Below are 21,433 nucleotides of genomic sequence, written 5' to 3' on the forward strand. Positions count from 1 at the left end.
TTACAATTTGATTCAAACATAGTACAGCAAAAGACCATGTGGTTATTGTACATGTAATTTTAAAAAGTATGTAAAAAATAAGTATTTGCCGAGAACTAATAAGATCATAAGATCACACTTCCAACAGTTTAATATTAATTTAATTTTATTTTTACTTTAGGTCAAATTAAAAGTTAATCAGTAATATTATAAAAGGCGTAATGAAGTTACCACAAAAGCTTTCAATGTTAACAGGAGATACCCGGCAAATGGAAGCACAATTCAGGTCCAACTAGCTGTCACCTGAAAAGACAGTGTCCTTGAAGGCAAAACATGACACACAACAAGGCGAGCTACCAACCGCTCATGCAATATGGTGGTAAGTTTAAAAAATATGAAAAAGTAGGCGAAAACCTTGTGTGTACGAACCATTAAATGAAAGAAAAAGATGTTTAAAAACACCATTTTACATTAAGGAAATGGCTCGGAGAAAAAGAACAAACAAGTGAGGTCGATCCCTACATATCATATAAAAGTGTCTAAGTTATGGCTGGCTGGCCAGTCACAGGTGCAGATTTAATTCAACTTCCAACAGTCCAAGGTTCATAATAATTTGGAACTGAGAAATTAATGAGAATTCTATGAATCCAATTAATTTAAAAAAATTTATTAAATTATTTTACCAAAAATTATTTTATATATAAACTTGATAAATGAATCAATAAAATATTAGTTGAATATCAATTTTAATTAGGTGAGGTAAAGTAAGTACTTCACTTAATTAAGATTGAATGTCTATTATCTTATCTTTCTGATTGAAGAGCGAAACGTCTTCAATAAATAGATGAAGTAGCCAACTTCTTTGTCTTTTTTCTCCAACTTTTGACCGAAAAACCCACCACTCTTCGAGTGATCCTTATTTGTATTGGATTGACGTCCGTACTCCTTTTATCGAGATATATATATATATATATATATATATATATATATACATATATATATATATATATAGATATATATATATAATATATATATATATATATATATATATATATATATATATATATATATATATATATATATATATATATATATATATAAATGTGCACTCGTAAGTGAATGGGATATTTTCGGTCAATTTGGAGATAAAAAAAAAGAAAAGAGTTGTGCTACTTTATCTTTTTATATTAAATTAAACGGTCATATTCCTTAAAGATATATATATATATATATATATATATATATATATATATATATATATATATATATTAGAAGAGTCGATATATGGGGCTATTATGTAACTATTTATTATCTCGAGCTTTCAATTGTGTTTACAATTATTTTCAAGACCTCCTAATAAATGCAAAATATAATGTGGAACTAGTTTGTGTATATATATATATATATATATATATATATATATATACAAAAAAAAATACTAATAACATTTAAAAGAGATCATGCAAAAATATAAAATAAAACCATTGTGAAATTCAATTCTACTCGAAAATACTAAAAACGTGTTTTTAAAACGAAATTTATGTTTTTTTAAATGGAAAAGCTGGTTAGTTTTATAAAAATTTAACAATTTATGATATATTAAAAAAAAACGTACAAACTATCCATACAATAAAATGTAAAATAGGAAATAAGCTTGCTGAGAAAAAAAAATTACATTAAATTATGACCAGTCGCAATTAGATCATGATTTAGGGCATTACCTGATAAATACATTTTTGAAGCGAATCTTCTATACTGGCGTTGTATTACTTGTTTCTCTATAGTATAATGTTGGGGTGAGCGTCACGGAACTAGTGCCAGAGAAGGCGTCACGGGTAGAGTCACGAAATAGCGTTTCTTCACATCGATTTACTACTCTCGAGCAATTCGTTTCTAGTCATCATAAATTTATTCTAAGCAGGTTTCAATTAAAAAGTACATAAAAAATAACTTACAAAATACAGTCATTGAATGGGAAGTAAAAACTTAAATGAATATCTGTCAATAAAAGATTCGATTCTTTTTAGACAGTTCTCATTTTAAAATAATTTCACATAAATATAATTATTATTTTTAAACATCTTATTTAGTTTCAAAATGATATTTATTTATAATTTATTGTAAGTAATTTATTGTCTGTCAGAAGTAAACAACGTACGCTTTGTTAATACGTTATAAGATGGCGTTAGGAGCTTACATTAAATTATTTTAATATAACCTAATTTGTTAAAAATATAAATTAGAAATAAATAATAAAAAACTTTATTCAATTTTAAAAATGTTATTGAAATTTTACAAATACAGACAAAATATAAAGTTTGGTTAATTAATTATCATGTTATATATCATCAGGTTTGACTAGATCTTAATTTTCAACTATAAAAAAAGTTTTTGAATTATTTTTAAGATATTGTTAAGCTGATTTTATTGGAGATGAATATAAAAGCCTAATCATACTATACAAAAAATAAGAAGACCATTTCTCTTTTTATGCAAGAAGAACTGTTTATTATGTTTGGAGCCTGGCTCGCTACTAAAGAGCCAATATGTGTATTGTGTGGTCAAGATCCAACTTTATGTCGTCCTGTAGTATTAGCTACAGACTCCAACAGATTATGTGCTTCCTAATTTAAACAAGGGAAGAAAGGAAAGGTACTGATAAATTTGCCGCAATCGTAGTCATCTCTTTGATGGTGACTATTCATATAGACAGTTTTCCTACAATGGAATCTCATTATAGTCGTCGAGATACAAAGAAACTTTATTTGGCTTCTGACTTAAACCTTTTTATTGTGTACAGATTATACAAAGACGAATACTGCCTTAAGGAAAAAATTACACCGGTTTTCATCAACGTTTCTAGATCAATTTTAAGGAAGTATGATCCTCAGCTATCCTTCCACATTTAAAAAAAAAATCAATGTTCTACGTGCAATATTTATTATAATGCATCAGAGAAATCTTCCTTGGAAAATAATTGAAAACTCCATAAGCAAAATAAAGAAGAAGTAATAACAACAAAAAAAGCAGACAAGTAGAAAACTATTATAGTAAAAGGAGTCAATTATAGAGCGATAACGTTTGACTTAGAAGCAATTTTGACAATGCCATTTTCTGCAGATTCTCAAATTTATTACGAACGAAACCTTCAGTTTTTAATTTTACCATTTATCATTTATTTTATCCAAGTGGTCACTGCTATGTGTAGGATGAAACCCAGGGTTAGAAAGGTGCATCAGAGATAGGCACATGCCTTTTAAAATATCTGTATAGTTTGCCAGAAACCGTTGAACATGTAGCCACTTTCTTAGACACATGTGGTGGGCAAAACCACAACCAGTTTGTTTGTGCTGCAATACACACTGTTGCAAAAATTAACAATCTTAAAACGATCGACCTAAAGTTTATGGAATCTGTCCTTTCTTATTTGGAAGCTGACTCAATTCACGCAACAGTTGAGCATGCTCGCAAACACAAAAAGATATAACAACCGAAGAATGGGCACTTTTGATGAGTCAGATTTTTATGACCTGTAGAATCTTGCATCACTTATAATGCAAAGTAAGAAAACTAATGTGTTAGGTGATCCAATAAAATGGCTTCAGGTTAAATGGTTCCGATTCGAAAAAGCAGGGCCATCTGTTATTTAATACAAATATTCATTGACTAATGAACATTTTTTAGAGTTTGATAATATACAAAACAAAAGATATACTGAACAAGTTATACAAGTTACATGGACAGACGTTAAGCTAAAATCCAAATATTAAAAAAAACTTTTCATATCTGAGAAAAAAAAGAAAGACTTATTATATTTACTAAATAAGGAGATCATACCAGCAGTTTAGAAAACGTATGGTAAACTACTCAATGATTGGCACTCTAAGGAGATCGTATTAATAAAATTACCTCTAAAATAATCAAGTGCTTTCCATATGATCGATATGTATTTTTTAATGAATATTTATCACTTTCGGGCCACTTATTTGAATATTTTGTAATCATATTTTGATTGCTATAGTTAAATTTTATTTAATTGTATTGAAAATCGAAGTTTTCTAATTATTGGAACTCGTATGCTATTTATTGACACCATATATTTTCCAATTATTGGCACCAATTATTTTGTGGAAGATACATAGATATCTAGGTACCTTACTAGGTAATTTTAAACGATTACCTACACAATTAAAACAAAAAATCAAAATAAAAAAACATATATTTTATATCAGTTAGTTACAAAATATAAAATTTTTTTTAATTACCAAACTAAAAATCAAAATGCTGTATTCTTTAAAACACAATTTAAATTCTGGTAAAAACCAACTAAAAAATCATTTTAGGTAAACAGCTAAAGTAAAAGAAAGCTTATATTGATATAAGCTTATATAACATGATAAGTCCTAGTGCAGTTCTGACATTTTATTCCTGTTTGTCCTGTAAATATTGTGCGTACAAATAAAACATAGTCCTCGCGAAACAATCGTATTGTTTTCTGGTAAAGATTGTGGTGACGGCCGTTCTGGACTTTCTTTAAAAAGATTTCTTATATGCGAGACTTTGGTTTTTAAATTTGGAGTAACAGCGTCTGGTACTTGCGATCTGTGAAAATTTAGGTCTGTTGAATTTTGTAAGTCATGGTTATTGTTGCTAGTACCACAGCTTCTAGAATGACTGCAACGAGATTTAGCATTAAGACCGAACGTTTTATGAGGTGTGACAGACCTATTTAAAGAATGGTTGTGAACATCTTTACTATTTGCCTTGTTTTTTAAGGTTTTTAGGGGTTTCTTCTTTTGAAATGTCTCTTTATGCTTCTTTATTTGTTCCTTCTCTAATCTTCTTTGTTTATTCTTTGCTTTATTTTTCTCTGTTTCTTTTTTAATTCTTTCCTTCTGTTTCAATTGCCTTTTATAAACCGTTGACGTAAGCATGAATGAAGTTTTCTCAGTTTGTCGTTACCCGTTCTTTCTGGGGTTTTCGAAGAGATCGAAAATTTATTAATTAATAAGGATATTTGATTGTTGTTTTCGTTTATATTATTCTTTTTATCGGTACCTTCTTCTTGTGTCCTCATTGAATTGTTTTGTTTTACATACTGACATACTGTATGGATTCTTCTTCTTGAAATTCCAATTTTTGCTGAATATTTAGCGATGTATCAGTAATTAGTTTAGGCTTGCATATACCTGTGAAGGAGAAGCCTCTGTCAGAATTGTATTTTGCAGTACGACAATTTTTTTTGTACTAGTACTGTCCTCATCAGCGGGTTGTTTATCTCAAAAAATAATAGGTATATCTTCTTTATTATCTTCGTTTAAAAATATTTCATCGTTGTAATGTACTACGCTATAATTTAGATCTTCTATTTGTATCTCTATTGTATGGTTATCTGTGTCATATTCCGTTTCAGATTTAAAATAGGTTTTTATTTTTGTAATAATAGAAAATTTTCACAGCTTTCATTACATCCAGTAAATAAGGCGCCAAAATCATCTTAAAATCTTACCTTGCTTGGTACAGTCAAGACAACATTCATATTAACACAAGTCACACTAATTTCAACAAGCACGAGCAGTCGTTTACTACCAAGGGAAATGTTGTCAGATTTGAATTATGTATAATTTTTTCAAATAATTGACTTATTGTCTTTATTAATATACTTTTTCTACTCTCTTACTAGTAAATTGTATATTAACTACTATTTGGATGCTAAGTAAATACATCAAAACAGATACTGACACGTAATGACTAGCACGTAATAAAAAAAATTACGCTTCAGTTCTATAAAAATGTGTAATATAACATAAGCCTTGTAAGTCAGTTGGTCGAATTACCATGGAAACGAATTAACAGACGTTATTTTGACAGATTAAAAGGTATTAATCTGTCAGTGTAAATATAGTGGTAATTTAAATACAGATAAATAAAATGAGTTCATCGAATATTGAAGATGAATTTAGTAGCACACCATCCAATATTATGCAGTTAGCTGCGAACACTACCGAGAACCTCTTACCAGAAAAATCTAGATGAAGATATGAAAAGGTATATCAGCAATTTATGAATTGGCGTACCTACAACAAATAATGTAAATTCATTTTCTGAAAACGTACTCTGGGCTTATTTTGGAAAAATCGCTAAGAAATTTAAACCATCCTCCTTATGGGCAATATATTCTATGCTAAGAAGTGTTATAACTTTGAAAAATAATGTTAACATTGAAAATTACCCGAAATTGCGAGCTTATCTAAAAAGGCAATCACAATGTTTTAAAAACAAAAAATCTAAAATCTTACATCCTAATGAAATAAAACTTTTTTTAAATGGAGCTCCTGATGTACAGGACTTGTTAATAAGGGTATATCATTTAAAAGTCTAACATACATGTGCCTACTTACATTACTTTTATTTTAAGGTTATTGCAATTATTGGAATATGTGGAGCTTGTAGGAAACAAGATTTAAAAAATCTTAAAATTTGTGACATTGATGATTTAAGTACCATGTTATTGGTTAAAATTCCTAATACGAAAAACAAAATATGTAGATCTTTCGTTATTTCCGGAAATTTCTATGAATCTGCAAACAATATATAGAAATTCGACTACAGATTACCGATCCGCAAATAAATTAATTTTTTGTTAATTATCAAAGAGGTAAATGTACGAAACAGGTGGTAGAATTAAACAAAATAGGCGGTGTTCCTAAACAAATAGCCTAATATTTAAAGTTACCAGATCTCAAAATGTACACAGGTCAATGTTTAAGACAAACTTCTGCCACTATTTTGGTAGATGCCGGTGGTTATTTAATGGCTCTTAAACGACATGGCGGATGGAAATCTTCAACAACGGCCGAAGGATATGTTGATGAGTCAATAAATAATAAGACGTCAACAGCCAATAGAATTATAAATTCAATTGAAAATAATTTACAGACCTTTACATACACTAGAACACACCGTACAGTTTACGTCATTTCACCATTCACCACGTATTATTGAACAACCGCCAAACTCGGATAAGGGTATAGTTATAAATAATTGCCAAAATTTTACAATTAATTATTATAAATAAATGTTTAATTTAAATTGTTCCCGAATTATGTTAAATAAATAAAAGTTACTATTTATACTTTGTATTTTTATAAGTGAAAATAATCGTAGAAAAAGTATAGTACACAATTTGAGTTTTAAGCTTATTACATGTTTGTAAAATTACTGCGCTCGCCGCTACGCGGCTCGCGCGCAGGTAATTACTCGCATGTAATAAACTTCTTACAACTCTCGTTATGTAATATACTAAAAAATTATCTACATTAAGTTAATCATGATAACTTAAAATATTACACAAACATTATAAAATATCAATATATCGTCAGTAACAAACAAAAAATAACGCGAAAACTTTTTCTTAACAATTAAGATATTTGGACATCTATATCTCTGCGTTTTAAACCATCGCTACTCTCTACTATATTACTATAGTTCGTCCCAAACCCTTCTTTCAGTGCGTCATAGTTGATCGAATTCTCTCTAACACATTAAGCTAGAAGTGACAGAAAAAAACGTGAGTCTGTGATTATTATATATATAGAACTTACGTCCGGTTCCACCAACGTGATCTAAGTAAAATCTTACCCAAATTTTGCTTAGTCAAAAAAATTTCTTAGTTGTAATTTACGTTCCACCATACAAGTTTTTACTTAACTTAACCAAGAAAAAACTTAAGTTCTCACAAATACCAACTTTGCAAAATTGTCAGAAATTCTTAAATTGTTGACTCGTTATTAATGCAGAAACAACAAAAAAGAAGAAAAATAAAAACATTTGTGTCATTTTTGATGCTGTCTTTAATTCAATGTCATTTCAATATTTACTGTACTGTAAATGTAAATGGTGACCTGCGTTCTTGAGTATTTTGATATTTTATTTTTTAGCTAGTGTAAAATAAATATAATAGTTTAAACTATAGTACACACTATATTCTATATATACACGATAAACTATCCACTTCGGTGGAATTTACAACAAAAAAAAATATAAAAATAATCGTATCAACACAAAAACATCTACGTACGCTATATATACACTATAAACTATTATATACTATAGATTACTATACTACGATATACTATACTCGTACTATAAATTAAATAAGATTATAAAAATAAAAAATCAAATTAGAGCGAGTTAACCTAACATCGAAGATCAACAGAAGAAATTTAACCTCACTTATGTGTCAATACATGACAGAAGTTGAATTTCAATGCATGCTCCAAGTTAAAATTTTTGTTTAAGTCGTCATATTGGGTGACTTAAGCTTAAGCAAAAATATTTGTACTTAAGTTAATATTTTTAGTTGGTGGAACGAAACTCAACGGACTTAAAGTGAAAATTATTTCTTAAGATTAAATTTTCACTTAAATCGCGTTGTTGGAACTGGGCCTTAGAAAATTATTTTTCGTAAAGCTAATTCTACTTGCGGATGTATAATTGGTTGGAGTTTAGAATACGCTAAATAGATATCCAATCAACGATGCGCATAAATATAATTTGACGCAGATTGTCTCGATCGTGACAGTACTTTCACTGTCAAATTTAACTAAAATGTCATGAAATAATTCTTGACATTCTTAAAATCCTATATGACGTCAAAATTAGTGACGCACTGAAAGAAGGGTTTGGGACAGACTGTACTAATACTATACTTTAAATTAATAATAGTATATTCAAATTTTTTTATTTAATTTAAAGGAATAGTTATAACGAGTATACACACGAATAAAATAAAAACTTTTTGTTTCAGAATCTCCCAGTTTTAGATCTCCCGTTTCGAATCTTACCGTGGCAGTTGGTAGAGAAGCCGTGTTAAATTGTGCAGTAGACAACTTAAGCCCTTATAAAGTAAGTTTTTGATCAGTACAAAGGTTGAAACTTCCTTTAACTGTTTCGAGATTAAACGCAATATAGTTCTGTGTGTAACATTTCAAACTGTGATCTTAAATTTGTTATAAAGAAATATCAACTCACTGGAGTTATGTCTGCCTCGTTCGCATTTTTAAAAAGATGACTTTTAAAATATGTTTCTTACTCGATTAAAATTATGGCAAAAACTATTATAACACGGGTAGCTGCTTGTGAAATAAAAAGCAACGGCAGCTAAAATCATACATATATAAAGAATAAAATGGCTTTAACTCTGTAATGGGCACAAAAGAAGGAATTTTCAAGTATTGTGTGTTTTTTTTTTTATTTCGACAGCTATAGTGTATTTTTATGTATGAGAGAGTAATAAAACAATCAATTATGTATGCAAATCCCTAAACTGTTGATACGAGTGACTCAATGAAAAACAGATATTTGTCAACAAGTTTACAGAAGTATATAGGAAAACAATTTTAAATTGAGTATGACCACCAGGTATAAAGGTTGGAGCAGAATAGAATACAATAGTTGTGAGGGTTACTAATCCCTAAATAACGTTGCCAGTGTCGGAGTGATGGAGGTTAACAGGTACTAATGAATTTGCAAGAAATGTAAGATGTTTATTTTATTGGTTATATATAACCAATAAAAGTTTAATAAGTACCTACCTATTTGCAAAATAAAGTTTAATTCTTTAGATAAAATAAAACGTTTTATTTTATCTGAAATGAGTGCATTCCACGAAGTAAGGGTTTCAACAATCAAACATTTAATTCTTTAATTCCAGGAATCTACGACAGTAATTGACTAGATAATTACCTTCTAAACTTATTCCACAGAAAATGTGATAGTGGGTTTTTCCATTTTGTAGGAAGGTCCAAGTGGCGTATTCAAAATTCTTAACAGTTCACTAAAAGTAGGTACTTTAGTTGCAAGGTGCAGTTTATTGTGTATACTAGTGTTATGGAAAATTTGGAAGTGCCGTGTAAACGCCGAAAAATTGGTACTCTAACAGTTAATGAAAAAACATTAATATTTAATTGTTTTAAATCATTTACAGACAAACGTTTATGTGAAAGTGTTGATGAGACCGTTGAGTTAGTTAGCAGTACACTTGGTGTTGGGAAATCTACGATTTACAGAGTTATTAAAGAAGAGAAATGTGGTAGTTTTCAAATGCCACGTAATGCTCCAGGGAAACCAAAATTTCAAATAGAATATCATTTTAAAGAAGGACTTCGACGGAAAGTGCATGAATTCTTCTTTAGACAAGAATTTCCAACATTGGATAAAGTTCTTGTCTCAGTTCGAGATGATAAGGATTACCCAGAAATGAGTCGAAGTACGTTATGGAAACTTTTAAAAGAAATAGGCTTCCGCTGGAAAAAGAATCCCAGAAAGTCTATTTTATTAGAAAGAAGCGATATTGTCATATGGAGAAGACATTTTCTAAGAACCATAAAGGAAATGAGAAACCAAAAAAGAAAAATATTTTATCTTGATGAAACATGGATTAACGAGGGTCATACACCAAATAAATTTTGGCAGGATGAAACTGTTACAAGTCAAAGGCACGCTTTTGTAAATAACTACTGGTTTAAACCCACCATCAGGAAAGGGACGCAGGCTGATAATAGTACACATTGGCAGTTCAGACGGTTTTGTTGAAGGTGGTTTATTAACTTTTGAATCAACTCGTACCGGTGACTACCATGAAGACATGAACGCTGATGTCTTTCAAGAATGGTTCGAACATATGATAGATCTTCTTCCTAAGAACTGTGTAATAGTAATGGATAATGCAAGTTATCACTCCAGACTTATAGAAGGACTGCCCACAACCAAGTGGTTAAAAAAAGACTTGCAGAATTGGCTGAGTTCAAAAAATATTACGTACCATCCCGGATCTATAAGAAAGGAACTTTATTCGTTGTGTGCCCTTCATAAAGAAAAATTTAAAAAATACGAAATTGATGAAATTGCCAAAAATCGTGGAATGACTGTACTTAGATCCCCACCATATCATTGTGAATTAAACCCGATTGAACTGGTATGGGCACAGATAAAGAGTGAAGTTTCAAGAAAAAATACCACTTTTAAAATTCATGATGTTAAACAGTTGTTTTTGGAGGCCGTAAATAATGTAAAACCTAAAAACTGGGAAAAGGCAGTAAATTACACTATTAAAGAAGAGGAAAAAATGTGAAAGCTGGCCAATATTACTGATAAAATGATCGAGCCACTTATTATAAATCTTGGTTCTGAAAGTTTATCTTCTGAATCTGATTTGGATTTGTAACAAGTAGCTGTAAGTTTTATATTAATATTTTTATTCATCTATTTAACATACCTTAGACGGTTTTAAAAACTCTTTTTCTCTTTTGTAATTTTTAAAAATTAAAAAAAATGTGAATTTTTTAAAACCCTTTTTAATGTAGGCCAGTCAGTTCTAATATAGTGTGTGATAAAAGAGGTCACTTTTGTTTACATACACATAACACTTTATAACACTGAAATAATTCATTTATTTTTTACAATTATTCAAAGTAATTTTTCAATTAATCTTGAGCACGCCCATGGAGTGGTCGGAGCTACCAGTTAAAATTATGCTAATTACTCTCTCGTTCATAAAAATAAACTATAATTGTCATTGACACAGGTACAATTTATATTCATGTTTACATGGTTAATACTTTACATTGGGTACTAATTAGTTGCAATATATTTTTTTTATAATACATTTTGTTTTAAATTAAATTGTATAACTTTGTGGTTTTTAAAAAGTTTAATACATTTTCATAGTTGCTGCTGTTTGAGATAAGTATGTCTTTTAGGTTGTTACCAAGATTGTATTTTCTTCCGGCCGCTAGGTAGTGTTGACAGTCAAGAAGTACATGTCTTACGGAAGTCGTGGTGTTGCAGTACTGGCACAAAATCTGATTACTGGAATTCATTAGGTGTCCATGTGTAAGGCGTGTGTGCCCTATTCTCAATCTTCGACTCATAGATTTGTCCTTTCTTTTCATTGGTGGGAGCTGGTGGTGGAAAATGTTTGGTTGTAGAACGCTTAACTTGGTATTGCTTCTTTTCCAATGATCATTCCAAAGGTCCATTATTTTATGTTTGAGTGTTCTTTTTAGATCTGATGATGTTTGAATGTATGTTATTAAGTTAAGATAACATGCTTGTTTTGCTGCTTGATCGGTTTTTCGTTACCTGAAATACTACCTTGGAAACGTTTTCTTGATTTCTTGAACTATTGGGTGGGTAGAATGTACGTTTCTTATGAACTGCATGGAGGACAGAGTGTCCGTACAGATTACCATAGTTTAATTATCGTTAAGTGGAGTTTTCGCCGCTTGTAGTACTCCATATTGTTTAGCAGTATAAATACTGCAATTGCTGGAGTGTTAAAACAAGTTGACGGTGGGTTTGATCGCCTTCTTTGATAGAAATCGTTAGGGATTGTTTCCATAGCGATGGGAATTTTTGGGAAGACCAAATGTTGTTGAACAGTTGGAGTATTTTCTCGTCTGTACTTTGGTGAAGGTTTCTTAAAAAGATAGAGGGAATATTGTCAGGACCTGCAGCTGAGCTTTTTGTCGAAAAACGTACGAAAAAGAGATACCTCTAGGAATCTCTATTGCTTAACTTGATTATGGATGAAATAATAAAAGAAGCAAGAACTAAAAAAGGATACCAGATGGGAGAAAAACAATTTAAAATAATGTGCTATGCAGACACAATACTACTCTCTCAAAGTGAAGATGATTTACAACGTATGCTGCACCAATTTATTATAACCACCAGAAAATTTAACACGTTAATTTCCCCCCAAAAAGACAAAATGCATGATTGCAATTTACTAAGATGTAAATTGGAGCTGGAAGGTCAGATAATAGAACAAGTGATGGAGTTTAAATATCTAGGCATTACATTATCTAGCTACGGTAAGCTCGAAACTGAAGTGGAAGATCAAATGAATAGAGCAAACAGAGCCGCAGGCTGTCGAAATGAAACAATATGGAGAAATAAAAATATCGGAAAAGAAACGAAATGCAGAATTTACAAAACAGTCATCAGACCAATAATAACATACGCGGCAGAAACAAGACCTGACACAGAGAGAACAAAAAGGATGTTAGAAACAGCAGAGATGAAAACACTTAGAAAAATTGATGGTAAGACACTATGGGACAGAGCTAAAAGTACAGATATGCGACATAGATGCAAGGTGGAGAACATCAAAAACTGGGTAAGAAATAGAAGAGTAGAATGAAACGATCATATAAGCCGAATGACAACAAATAGAGTAGTAAAGATGGCAAAAGACGGTTTCCCAATAGGAAGACGATCAGTAGGAAGACCACGAAAACGATAGAACGACAACTTACTGGAGGCACATTAAAAAACAGACAGAGTCTTGACTATATAAAAAGAAGAAGAAGAAGGAACTGATATGAAAAATTTGTCATCAAAATTATTACCATAAATGTACTAAATAAATTGTAAAACTTTAAATTGTACTACGCCAATGACACTTTGACGTTGAGGAATAAATAAAAAAAATTGTTATAATTTGGTGGCAAATACAAATGTGTACTTTGCCGCTGTATATCGAATCGAAAATCGACTGCTTTTTAAATTTATAATTTTATTCTTTTATATAAATCGTACAAACTTCGAACCATTCGCCATCGATGTATTTATATTTAAAAATTTTTTGTATTGTGAGTCGAGAAGAAATAAAAATATTTCACAATTATTTTTATTTTAAAATACACAAAAGCAATTTGTAAAGCATTTATTTGTGCAAATTTTGTCCAATAAATTTTATAGTAAAACGGTGCATGAAAATACCGATCTTTTTTCGACATGAATTAAAAATAAACCCGCATATTAATTGTCGATGGAATTGACAAAATCAAAATTTTATCCCTTCGAATTATTATAGAAAATTCCAATTTATCTTGTTAAACCTTCGTATCTATGCTAGTACAATGAATAAATTAATCAAAACAACAAAAGACTATATAATTATTAGTAATTGTCAACAGAACAAAAGTTTTAATTATTCTAAAATAGTGTTAAAATTGTTTAAAAAAAGGTAATAATAAACATAAAATAGAAATGGCTACACTTTCCAAACATAGTATAAAAAAAATAGAACGGGGGGTTAGACAAGGAGACCCAATGTCACCTAAACTTTTTAATACGGTGCTAGAACATGCTTTTAAGAATTTGGATTGGATGACAAAGGGAATACAAATAGATGGAGAATATCTAAACAACTTACGTTTCGCCGATGATATACTTATAATAGCTGAAGATCTAGGTATGGCAAGAGAGATGGCACAGGAAGTCGTTGTGGCTACAGAAAGTGTAGGTTTAAATATAAATATCTCGAAAACAAAAATTATGACCAATTTGGTAGGTACCCAACCAGAACATCAGTATTGGTGGGAAAGAAATAGAACTCGTAGATAGATATAAATACCTGGGACATAAAATTATGATTGGCAGGGATAACCAGACTCATGAACTGAAGAGAAGAATCGGCCTTGGGTGGGCAGCATTTGGAAAACTGAGAGAAACTTTTAAAAGTGAGCTGCCCATATGCCTAAAGAGAAAGGTATTTGATCAGTGCGTCCTCCCAGTCTTGACGTACGGAGCAGAAACACTTACCTTAACAAAAGCAGCAGCTACCAAACTGAGAGTTACGCAGAGAAGAATGGAGCGGTCCATGTTAGGAATAACTCTGCGAGACAGAATAACCAACGAAGACATCAGGAGAAGAACCGGAGTGACTGACATCATCGAGAAGATAGCCAGACTAAAATGGAGATGGGCAGGACACGTAGCCAGAATGACAGATGGGCGATGGATTTTCTCTTATTACTAAATAGTCGAAAGATATTTGCAAAAAATTAAAGTAACAAATGCATTTTGTGTAATCGGCATATTTTACATTATTTGTAAATTGTAGTCTGTCAGAAGCCACCTGACTGTTTATTCACAAATATTTCAATTGAACTGTTCAGTGTTATAAACTTATTTGGTCATTAAAATAAATATATTTTTCAAATTTTTTTAAGGAAAATATTTGCGCACAGTAATAGACTTGTAGAACAACATAGATAAGTAAATCATATAAATATCTGATACAAAAAATAAACTGTGAAAGCAAAACTAATTAAAAATATTTTTTCATTGCAGCTGCAGAAAGATCCCACAATAAAAAAATTGGCTCTAAAAGCATTGTGTTCGTTACTCTTTTAAATAGTAAAAAGAAACCAATTCGGGCTTTTATTTAGTTTTTCAAAGCGAAAACAAGACGGTAAACACGTTGCTAAGCAATTACTTTCATTCGGACGGTAAACAGAAAACAGTTCATTAAAATCCAGCTGGAGCTTACAATTAAAAACTCTAATACTCCTTCTCGGTCTGAGAGAAGATTTATTTTCATGAGACTCAGGTGAGCGCTTCCCGTCATATAGGGTCGCGAAGTGAGGAGAGCTCGGATAGATGGAAGAAGTAAAATCGGGGATTTAAAGTTTTATATAATCTTGTTTTGAAACGACTTTTTGTTGAAACTATCAAAAATAGTCAAGTAAATTGGCAGTGCACGAAGCTCTGCAATTAATAAAACTCCGCTTTGTACATGAACTCGAAAAACTTTGTTTAAACCGGAGATGTAAAAAACTTTATATTAATGACTCCTTTCTTTCTCTTGTTACCGGAAGTTTCGCAAATTAAAAAAATCATAAAATTCATTAAAAATAGCATTTTTCCTATATATATATATATATATATATATATATATATATATATATATATATATATATATATATATATATATATATATATATATATATATATATATATATATATATATATATATATATATATATATATATATATATATATATATATATATATATATATATAAATGTTTTTGATGGGTTGGAGTCAATAAAAGGGGCTATTGGTTAACTATTTAATATCTAGAGCTTTCAATTGTGTTTACAATTCTTATCAAGAGCTGCTAAAAAAGACACAATATCTTACAAAGTTGAACTATAAAGAAAAACATTTTTTATTAACTCACCAAATAAAATTAAGTTTCGTTAATAAAAATTGCTGCAAATACATGTCAAAAAGAATTAATACTAAAATGCCCTTTCTGATATTGAATCAATAATCAGACCACTTAATAATAGCCAAAAGAATGTTGTTAGATCTAAATGTACAAACGTTATTACAAACTTTTTACATAAAGAAGTCAAAGATTATTTTTTAAATAAACACTATGTACAAACTAAACTTTTTCTTAAAAACCATCCTGAAATTTACATTGTCAAAAGCGATAAAGGTAACGTAACTGTTGTAATGTATAAAGAGGATTACCTACAAAAAACTGGAGAACTCTTAAATGATACTAAGTATTATACTACACTTAGAAGGAGTCCTGTTTGTACTTTACAACAAAAATTGTCTAATATCTAAATTAAACAGAAAGAAATTTATTAATAATAAAAAAGCAAAAGAGCTCAAAATTTATAATTCTATTGCTCCACGGTTTTATGCTCTACCTAAAATACATAAACCAACTTTATCTATAAGACCAATTGTTTCATCTTTATGTGCTCCTAATGGACCAATAACACAGCTCCTCACTGACATCTTAACTAATGCTTATAATATAAACAACAATTTTTACATTAAAGATTCATTTGATTTTAGTTCTTTCATTAATAATTTCCAATTACCACAAAATTATGTTTTAGTTAGTTTTGATGTAACATCTCTTTTCACCAATTTACCTTTAGATTTAATCATAAGTAGTGTTGAAAAACATTGGGATGAGATTTCGCAACACACTAATATTGACATTAGTGTGTTTCACACACATTTCAAAACACTTATCAACTTTGTTTTTGATTCTAATATTTTTATATTTAATGGTGTCTTTTATAAACAAATTTTTGGTAGTCCTATGGGATCTAGTCTTTTACCCATTCTAAGTAGCTATGTCATGGATGATGTTATCAGTGATTGTATCAACAATTGCACTTTTTTCATTCCTTTTGTTAAAAGATATGTAGATGATTTAGTTTTGGCACTTCCTAAACACAAAATTCATGAAACAGTCAACATTTTCAACAATCATAATCAACATATACAATTTACAGTTGAGGAAGAGGTAGATAATTCTCTACCATTCCTTGACATGAGAATACAGACAATATGTTGAAAACCAGATGGTTCAGAAAACCCATATGTAGTAATAGATTTATAAGCTATTACTCTCATCATCCAAATAAGATGAAAATGAACCTTATAACAGGATTAAAAGAACGTGTTTTAAAACTTTCTCATCCAGATTATCTACATGAAGATCTTCATTTGTTAAAAAATATTTTAATTGAAAACTCCTATCCTCCAGATATGTTACATAGGATGCTTTTTTCTAATATTGTTAATATAAATAACTTAACACCATTTTTTGCTAAACCTCAAAACATTGTATCTAACAATCATAACATCTATTATCATTCACTACCTTTTATACCATCATTAACACCTAAATTAATACAAACACTAAAGGTTATTGACAATATAAAAATAGCAACAAAGAACATTAAAACTATTTCATCTTTATATTCCAAAACTAAATATCCTATAGACAAATTTGAAAAAACGAATGTAGTATACAGCATTAGTTGTACTCAGTGTGAATCTGTCTGTTGGTGAGACCGGAAGAAATCTTTCAAATCGCATTATTTCTCACAAAAGTGATTGCAGAATTAAAAAACCATCTTGTGCTTTGGCAGAGCATGTAATCGATAAAGACCATATTATGGATTTTGATAACATTAAAATTTTATGTAGTGAAAGTAATAAATTCAAAAGGACTTTTTTGGAAATGGTTTGTATTAGCAAAAGTGATAATAATTTAAACAAAAGATCAGAAATTCAAAATCTAAGCAAAATTTATAATTATATTATTTCCTTATAATTTATATATGAAACTTGAAAAATATCACATTTTTATTTGATTTTCCATATATCTGTTACATTTTTTCAGACATCTATCAATGGTGAATAAATCTTCTTTTTTGTTACTAAACAAAACAGAATTTTTAAACAAAATTTTATTTTTGACAATATAATTGTCAAAAATTAAACATTTTAAGTTGGCATTTATGACATTAAGGCTTATTTGTAATTGGTTACTACTTTAAACTATTTATAAATTCAATTATTTTTTTTTTGTTAAGAAAATGTTTTTAAAATTATTAAAATTTCAGGGAAGAATTTATTAGATAAAGGCATTTTAGTATTAATTCTTTTTGACATGTATTTGCAGCAATTTTTATTAACAAAACTAATTTTATTTGGTGAGTTAACAAAAAATATTTTTCTTTATAGTTCAACTTTATAAGATATTTTGTCTTTTTTAGCAGCTCTTGATAATAATTGTAAACACAATTGAAACCTCGAGATATTAAATAGTTAACCAATAGCCCCTTTTATTGACTCCAACCCATCAAAAACATTTATATATTTTTTCCAAACGAGTCACAAGTACTTCTTTTTTCTTACTCTTATATATATATATATATATATATATATATATATATATATATATATATATATATATATATATATATATATTAATAACTGTTTTCACTTGTATTCAAATAAAAGAATTTTATTTCAAGAAGTATTACTTCTTTTAATTTTTTATATCTGAATAAGATTCAGAATAAGATTATATTTATTGTCAAATGAAATCACTGAATAAAATATTAAAAAACCAAATTAATTATGATCTAGTTCTTATCGTGATTGAAAGTCTTTGTTGATTATATGGCAAACTAATCTTTTATTTATTTCCAAGAATTCTTTACTTGCTCCTTTTCTTTTTACGACTGTGAGCTGCCCACCTTTTGCTCGTACTCTCAGATGCTTGCTAGTTTTAGGGCTTGTTCCATTAGGCCATCTTTGTGGTGAGCGTTTTGATTCGATTCATTATTATACCCATCTGTGTTATGAATTCTCGTATCATATTTTTAAGCTCGGTGATTTTATTTGGTATGGTTGATGGATTATTCGTGCCTACAAGTTGTTGTTAGACTTGTGCAATTTATGCATATGTGACGTTTTGTTGGGTGTTATGAGTGGTACTTACTATTTTCCTGGTTTTATCCCTTACATTTGGGTAGAGCTATTCCTGCTGCTGTTTATGTATTACACAGCCTCGATCATTTGCCGGGTAGTTTTCTTCACAGTTTACACATTTTACATTGTTGTCTTTCACTTTTCTATTACAATTTCCGGTGTGATGAGATTCATCGCATTTTACACACCTTGGGATCATCTGACAAAAAATTTTTGTATGCCCATACGCGTCTTGTACACTGTGGTATACTGCTTTTTGCATGTTGGGCATCAAATATGACACTGTTGTTCATCAGTGTCTTTGTTTTGTAGATCTTTGTTGTTCTCCTTCTGTTTCAAGTCTACAAAAAATAGGGGTAGTGGTTTGATTGTTTTATTTTGTTTAATATTTTAAAGATTTACTACTTCATGGCACAGTTGATTGATATTTTCTTTAATGTCTTATACATATATCTGTTGAGTGATGAATATTTTTTAAAACAACTCGGAAATATTTATCTTGCTTTAGCTGGTAGGTATGGAATTCTGTTTTTTAGTCGATGAGTGCTTTTATGATTATGGTATAAGCTTTTCCTAATTCAGGTTGTACTTTCACTTGATCTTTACTTAGTACCTTGATTAGATAGAGGTCTTTAGCTATATTCTTTAATAGCTTAACTAGCGTGTTTATGTTTTGCACGCTAGCAATAACAATTGGAGTGGTTTTGGTTTGCTTTCTACTTTATTTTGTTCATCTGGTATGCCTTCGTTATCATTTTTAATTTCTAGACTTCTAGTTCTTTTTCGTTATCATATTGTATATGTTGTTGCTTTTCTTTGAGCTGGATAACCAGCGATCATTTATTTTGGTTTGTCGCTGGGCTTTTGCACTTTCTTCTGGACTTCTCATCCTTTTTTATAGTTTACTGTTTGTTGATTGTTTCTGTCATAGGTTATGAACTAGTTAAGGGTACAGTTTACATGTAGGTTACTCCAACAGGAAAGTTGGTTTGAGCAACTGGCTGTCCATTTAATGAATTTTGTGCGGTTACCGGCATAATAGGTTGTAAATTCATGTAAGGTGTAAGTTGAAATGTTGGTATTGGCTGACTTACAATCATTTAACCATTATTGTCAGAAAACACTTGGTTTGGTTTTAAGTATGACAAATTTGTATAATTGTTTAAATTAACGGTTGAACCAAGACTAAAAAAATATTAATTAAAATTGAAATTTTAGCATTAAGTAAATTAAAATCAGAATACAGAACAATATCACTAATAAGTCACATTCTCAAATTATTCCTGAAAATAATACATGGTCGTATAAATAAAAAACTGGAAGAAGGAATAGATGATAGTCAGTTTGGGTTCAGAAACAGACTAGGAACCAGAGAAGCATTATTTAGCATTATATAGCAGAACTCAAAGATGCATGGATATGAATGTTGATGTGTATGTTTGTTACGTTGATTTTAAAAAAGCATTTGACAAAGTAAGACATGAAAAATTAGTCCAAATTCTAAAGACAAAAAACATAGACCATAGGGACTTACGAATAATAACAAACCTCTACTGGAATCAAAGATCACAAATCGTAATAGATAACGAACCCAGTTCAGAAATTGAAATCAGGAGAGGAGATAGGCAGGGATGTATTATGTTCCCATTACTATTTAATGTATATAGTGAAGCCATTTTTGAAGAAGCATTACTATCTCAAAGTGAAGGAATAATAATTAACGGAAGATCTATTAACAACATAAGATATGCAGATGACACCGTAATTATGACAAGCTCTGCTAAACAACTCCAATTACTGATAAAAAAAACAAACAGTTTCTGTGAAAAATATGGACTAAAAATGAATATAAAAGAGACCAAATACATGATAGTAACAAAGAAAACAAATATACCAACAAACATACATTTGGGAAATATACCGATAGAAAGGGTTGATAAATACAAATACTTAGGAACCTGGATTTCAGACAATAATAATCAAACAACCGAAATAAGAGCAAGGATAGAAATAGTAAGATGCTACGTGTTTTCGATACTGCAATATGGGCTTGAAAGCTGGACATTAAAGAAAGAACACATAAATAAGTTACAGTCCTTTGAAATGTGGTGTTACAGGAGGATGCTTAGAATAGCATGGACACAAAAGAAAACTAACACAGAAGTATTGCGAGAAATGGCAAATAATGCAAAATAATAAACACAATAAAAATAAGAAAGTTACAATATCTGGGACACGTAATCAGGGTACAGCGATATGAACTGCTAAGGCTGATAATACAGGGAAAGATAAGAGAAGGAAGGAGTATAGGAAGAAGGAGAGTGTCATGGTTGAAGAATTT

The 21,433-nt window shown here is 29.8% G+C and overlaps 1 protein-coding gene across 1 annotated transcript in view; it reads left to right on the forward strand.

Moving 5' to 3' along the window:
- Positions 1–21,433, forward strand: part of LOC140438167 (lachesin-like) — a 479,820-nt gene that overhangs the window by 136,749 nt on the left and 321,638 nt on the right. The window contains exon 2 of the mRNA XM_072527880.1: positions 8,789–8,886. Within this exon, the coding sequence (XP_072383981.1) occupies positions 8,789–8,886 (98 nt within the window). The remainder of the gene's footprint in view (positions 1–8,788; positions 8,887–21,433) is intronic.

The sequence above is a fragment of the Diabrotica undecimpunctata genome, chromosome 4 (genome assembly GCF_040954645.1).
Source record: "Diabrotica undecimpunctata isolate CICGRU chromosome 4, icDiaUnde3, whole genome shotgun sequence".
NCBI lineage: Eukaryota > Metazoa > Arthropoda > Insecta > Coleoptera > Chrysomelidae > Diabrotica > Diabrotica undecimpunctata.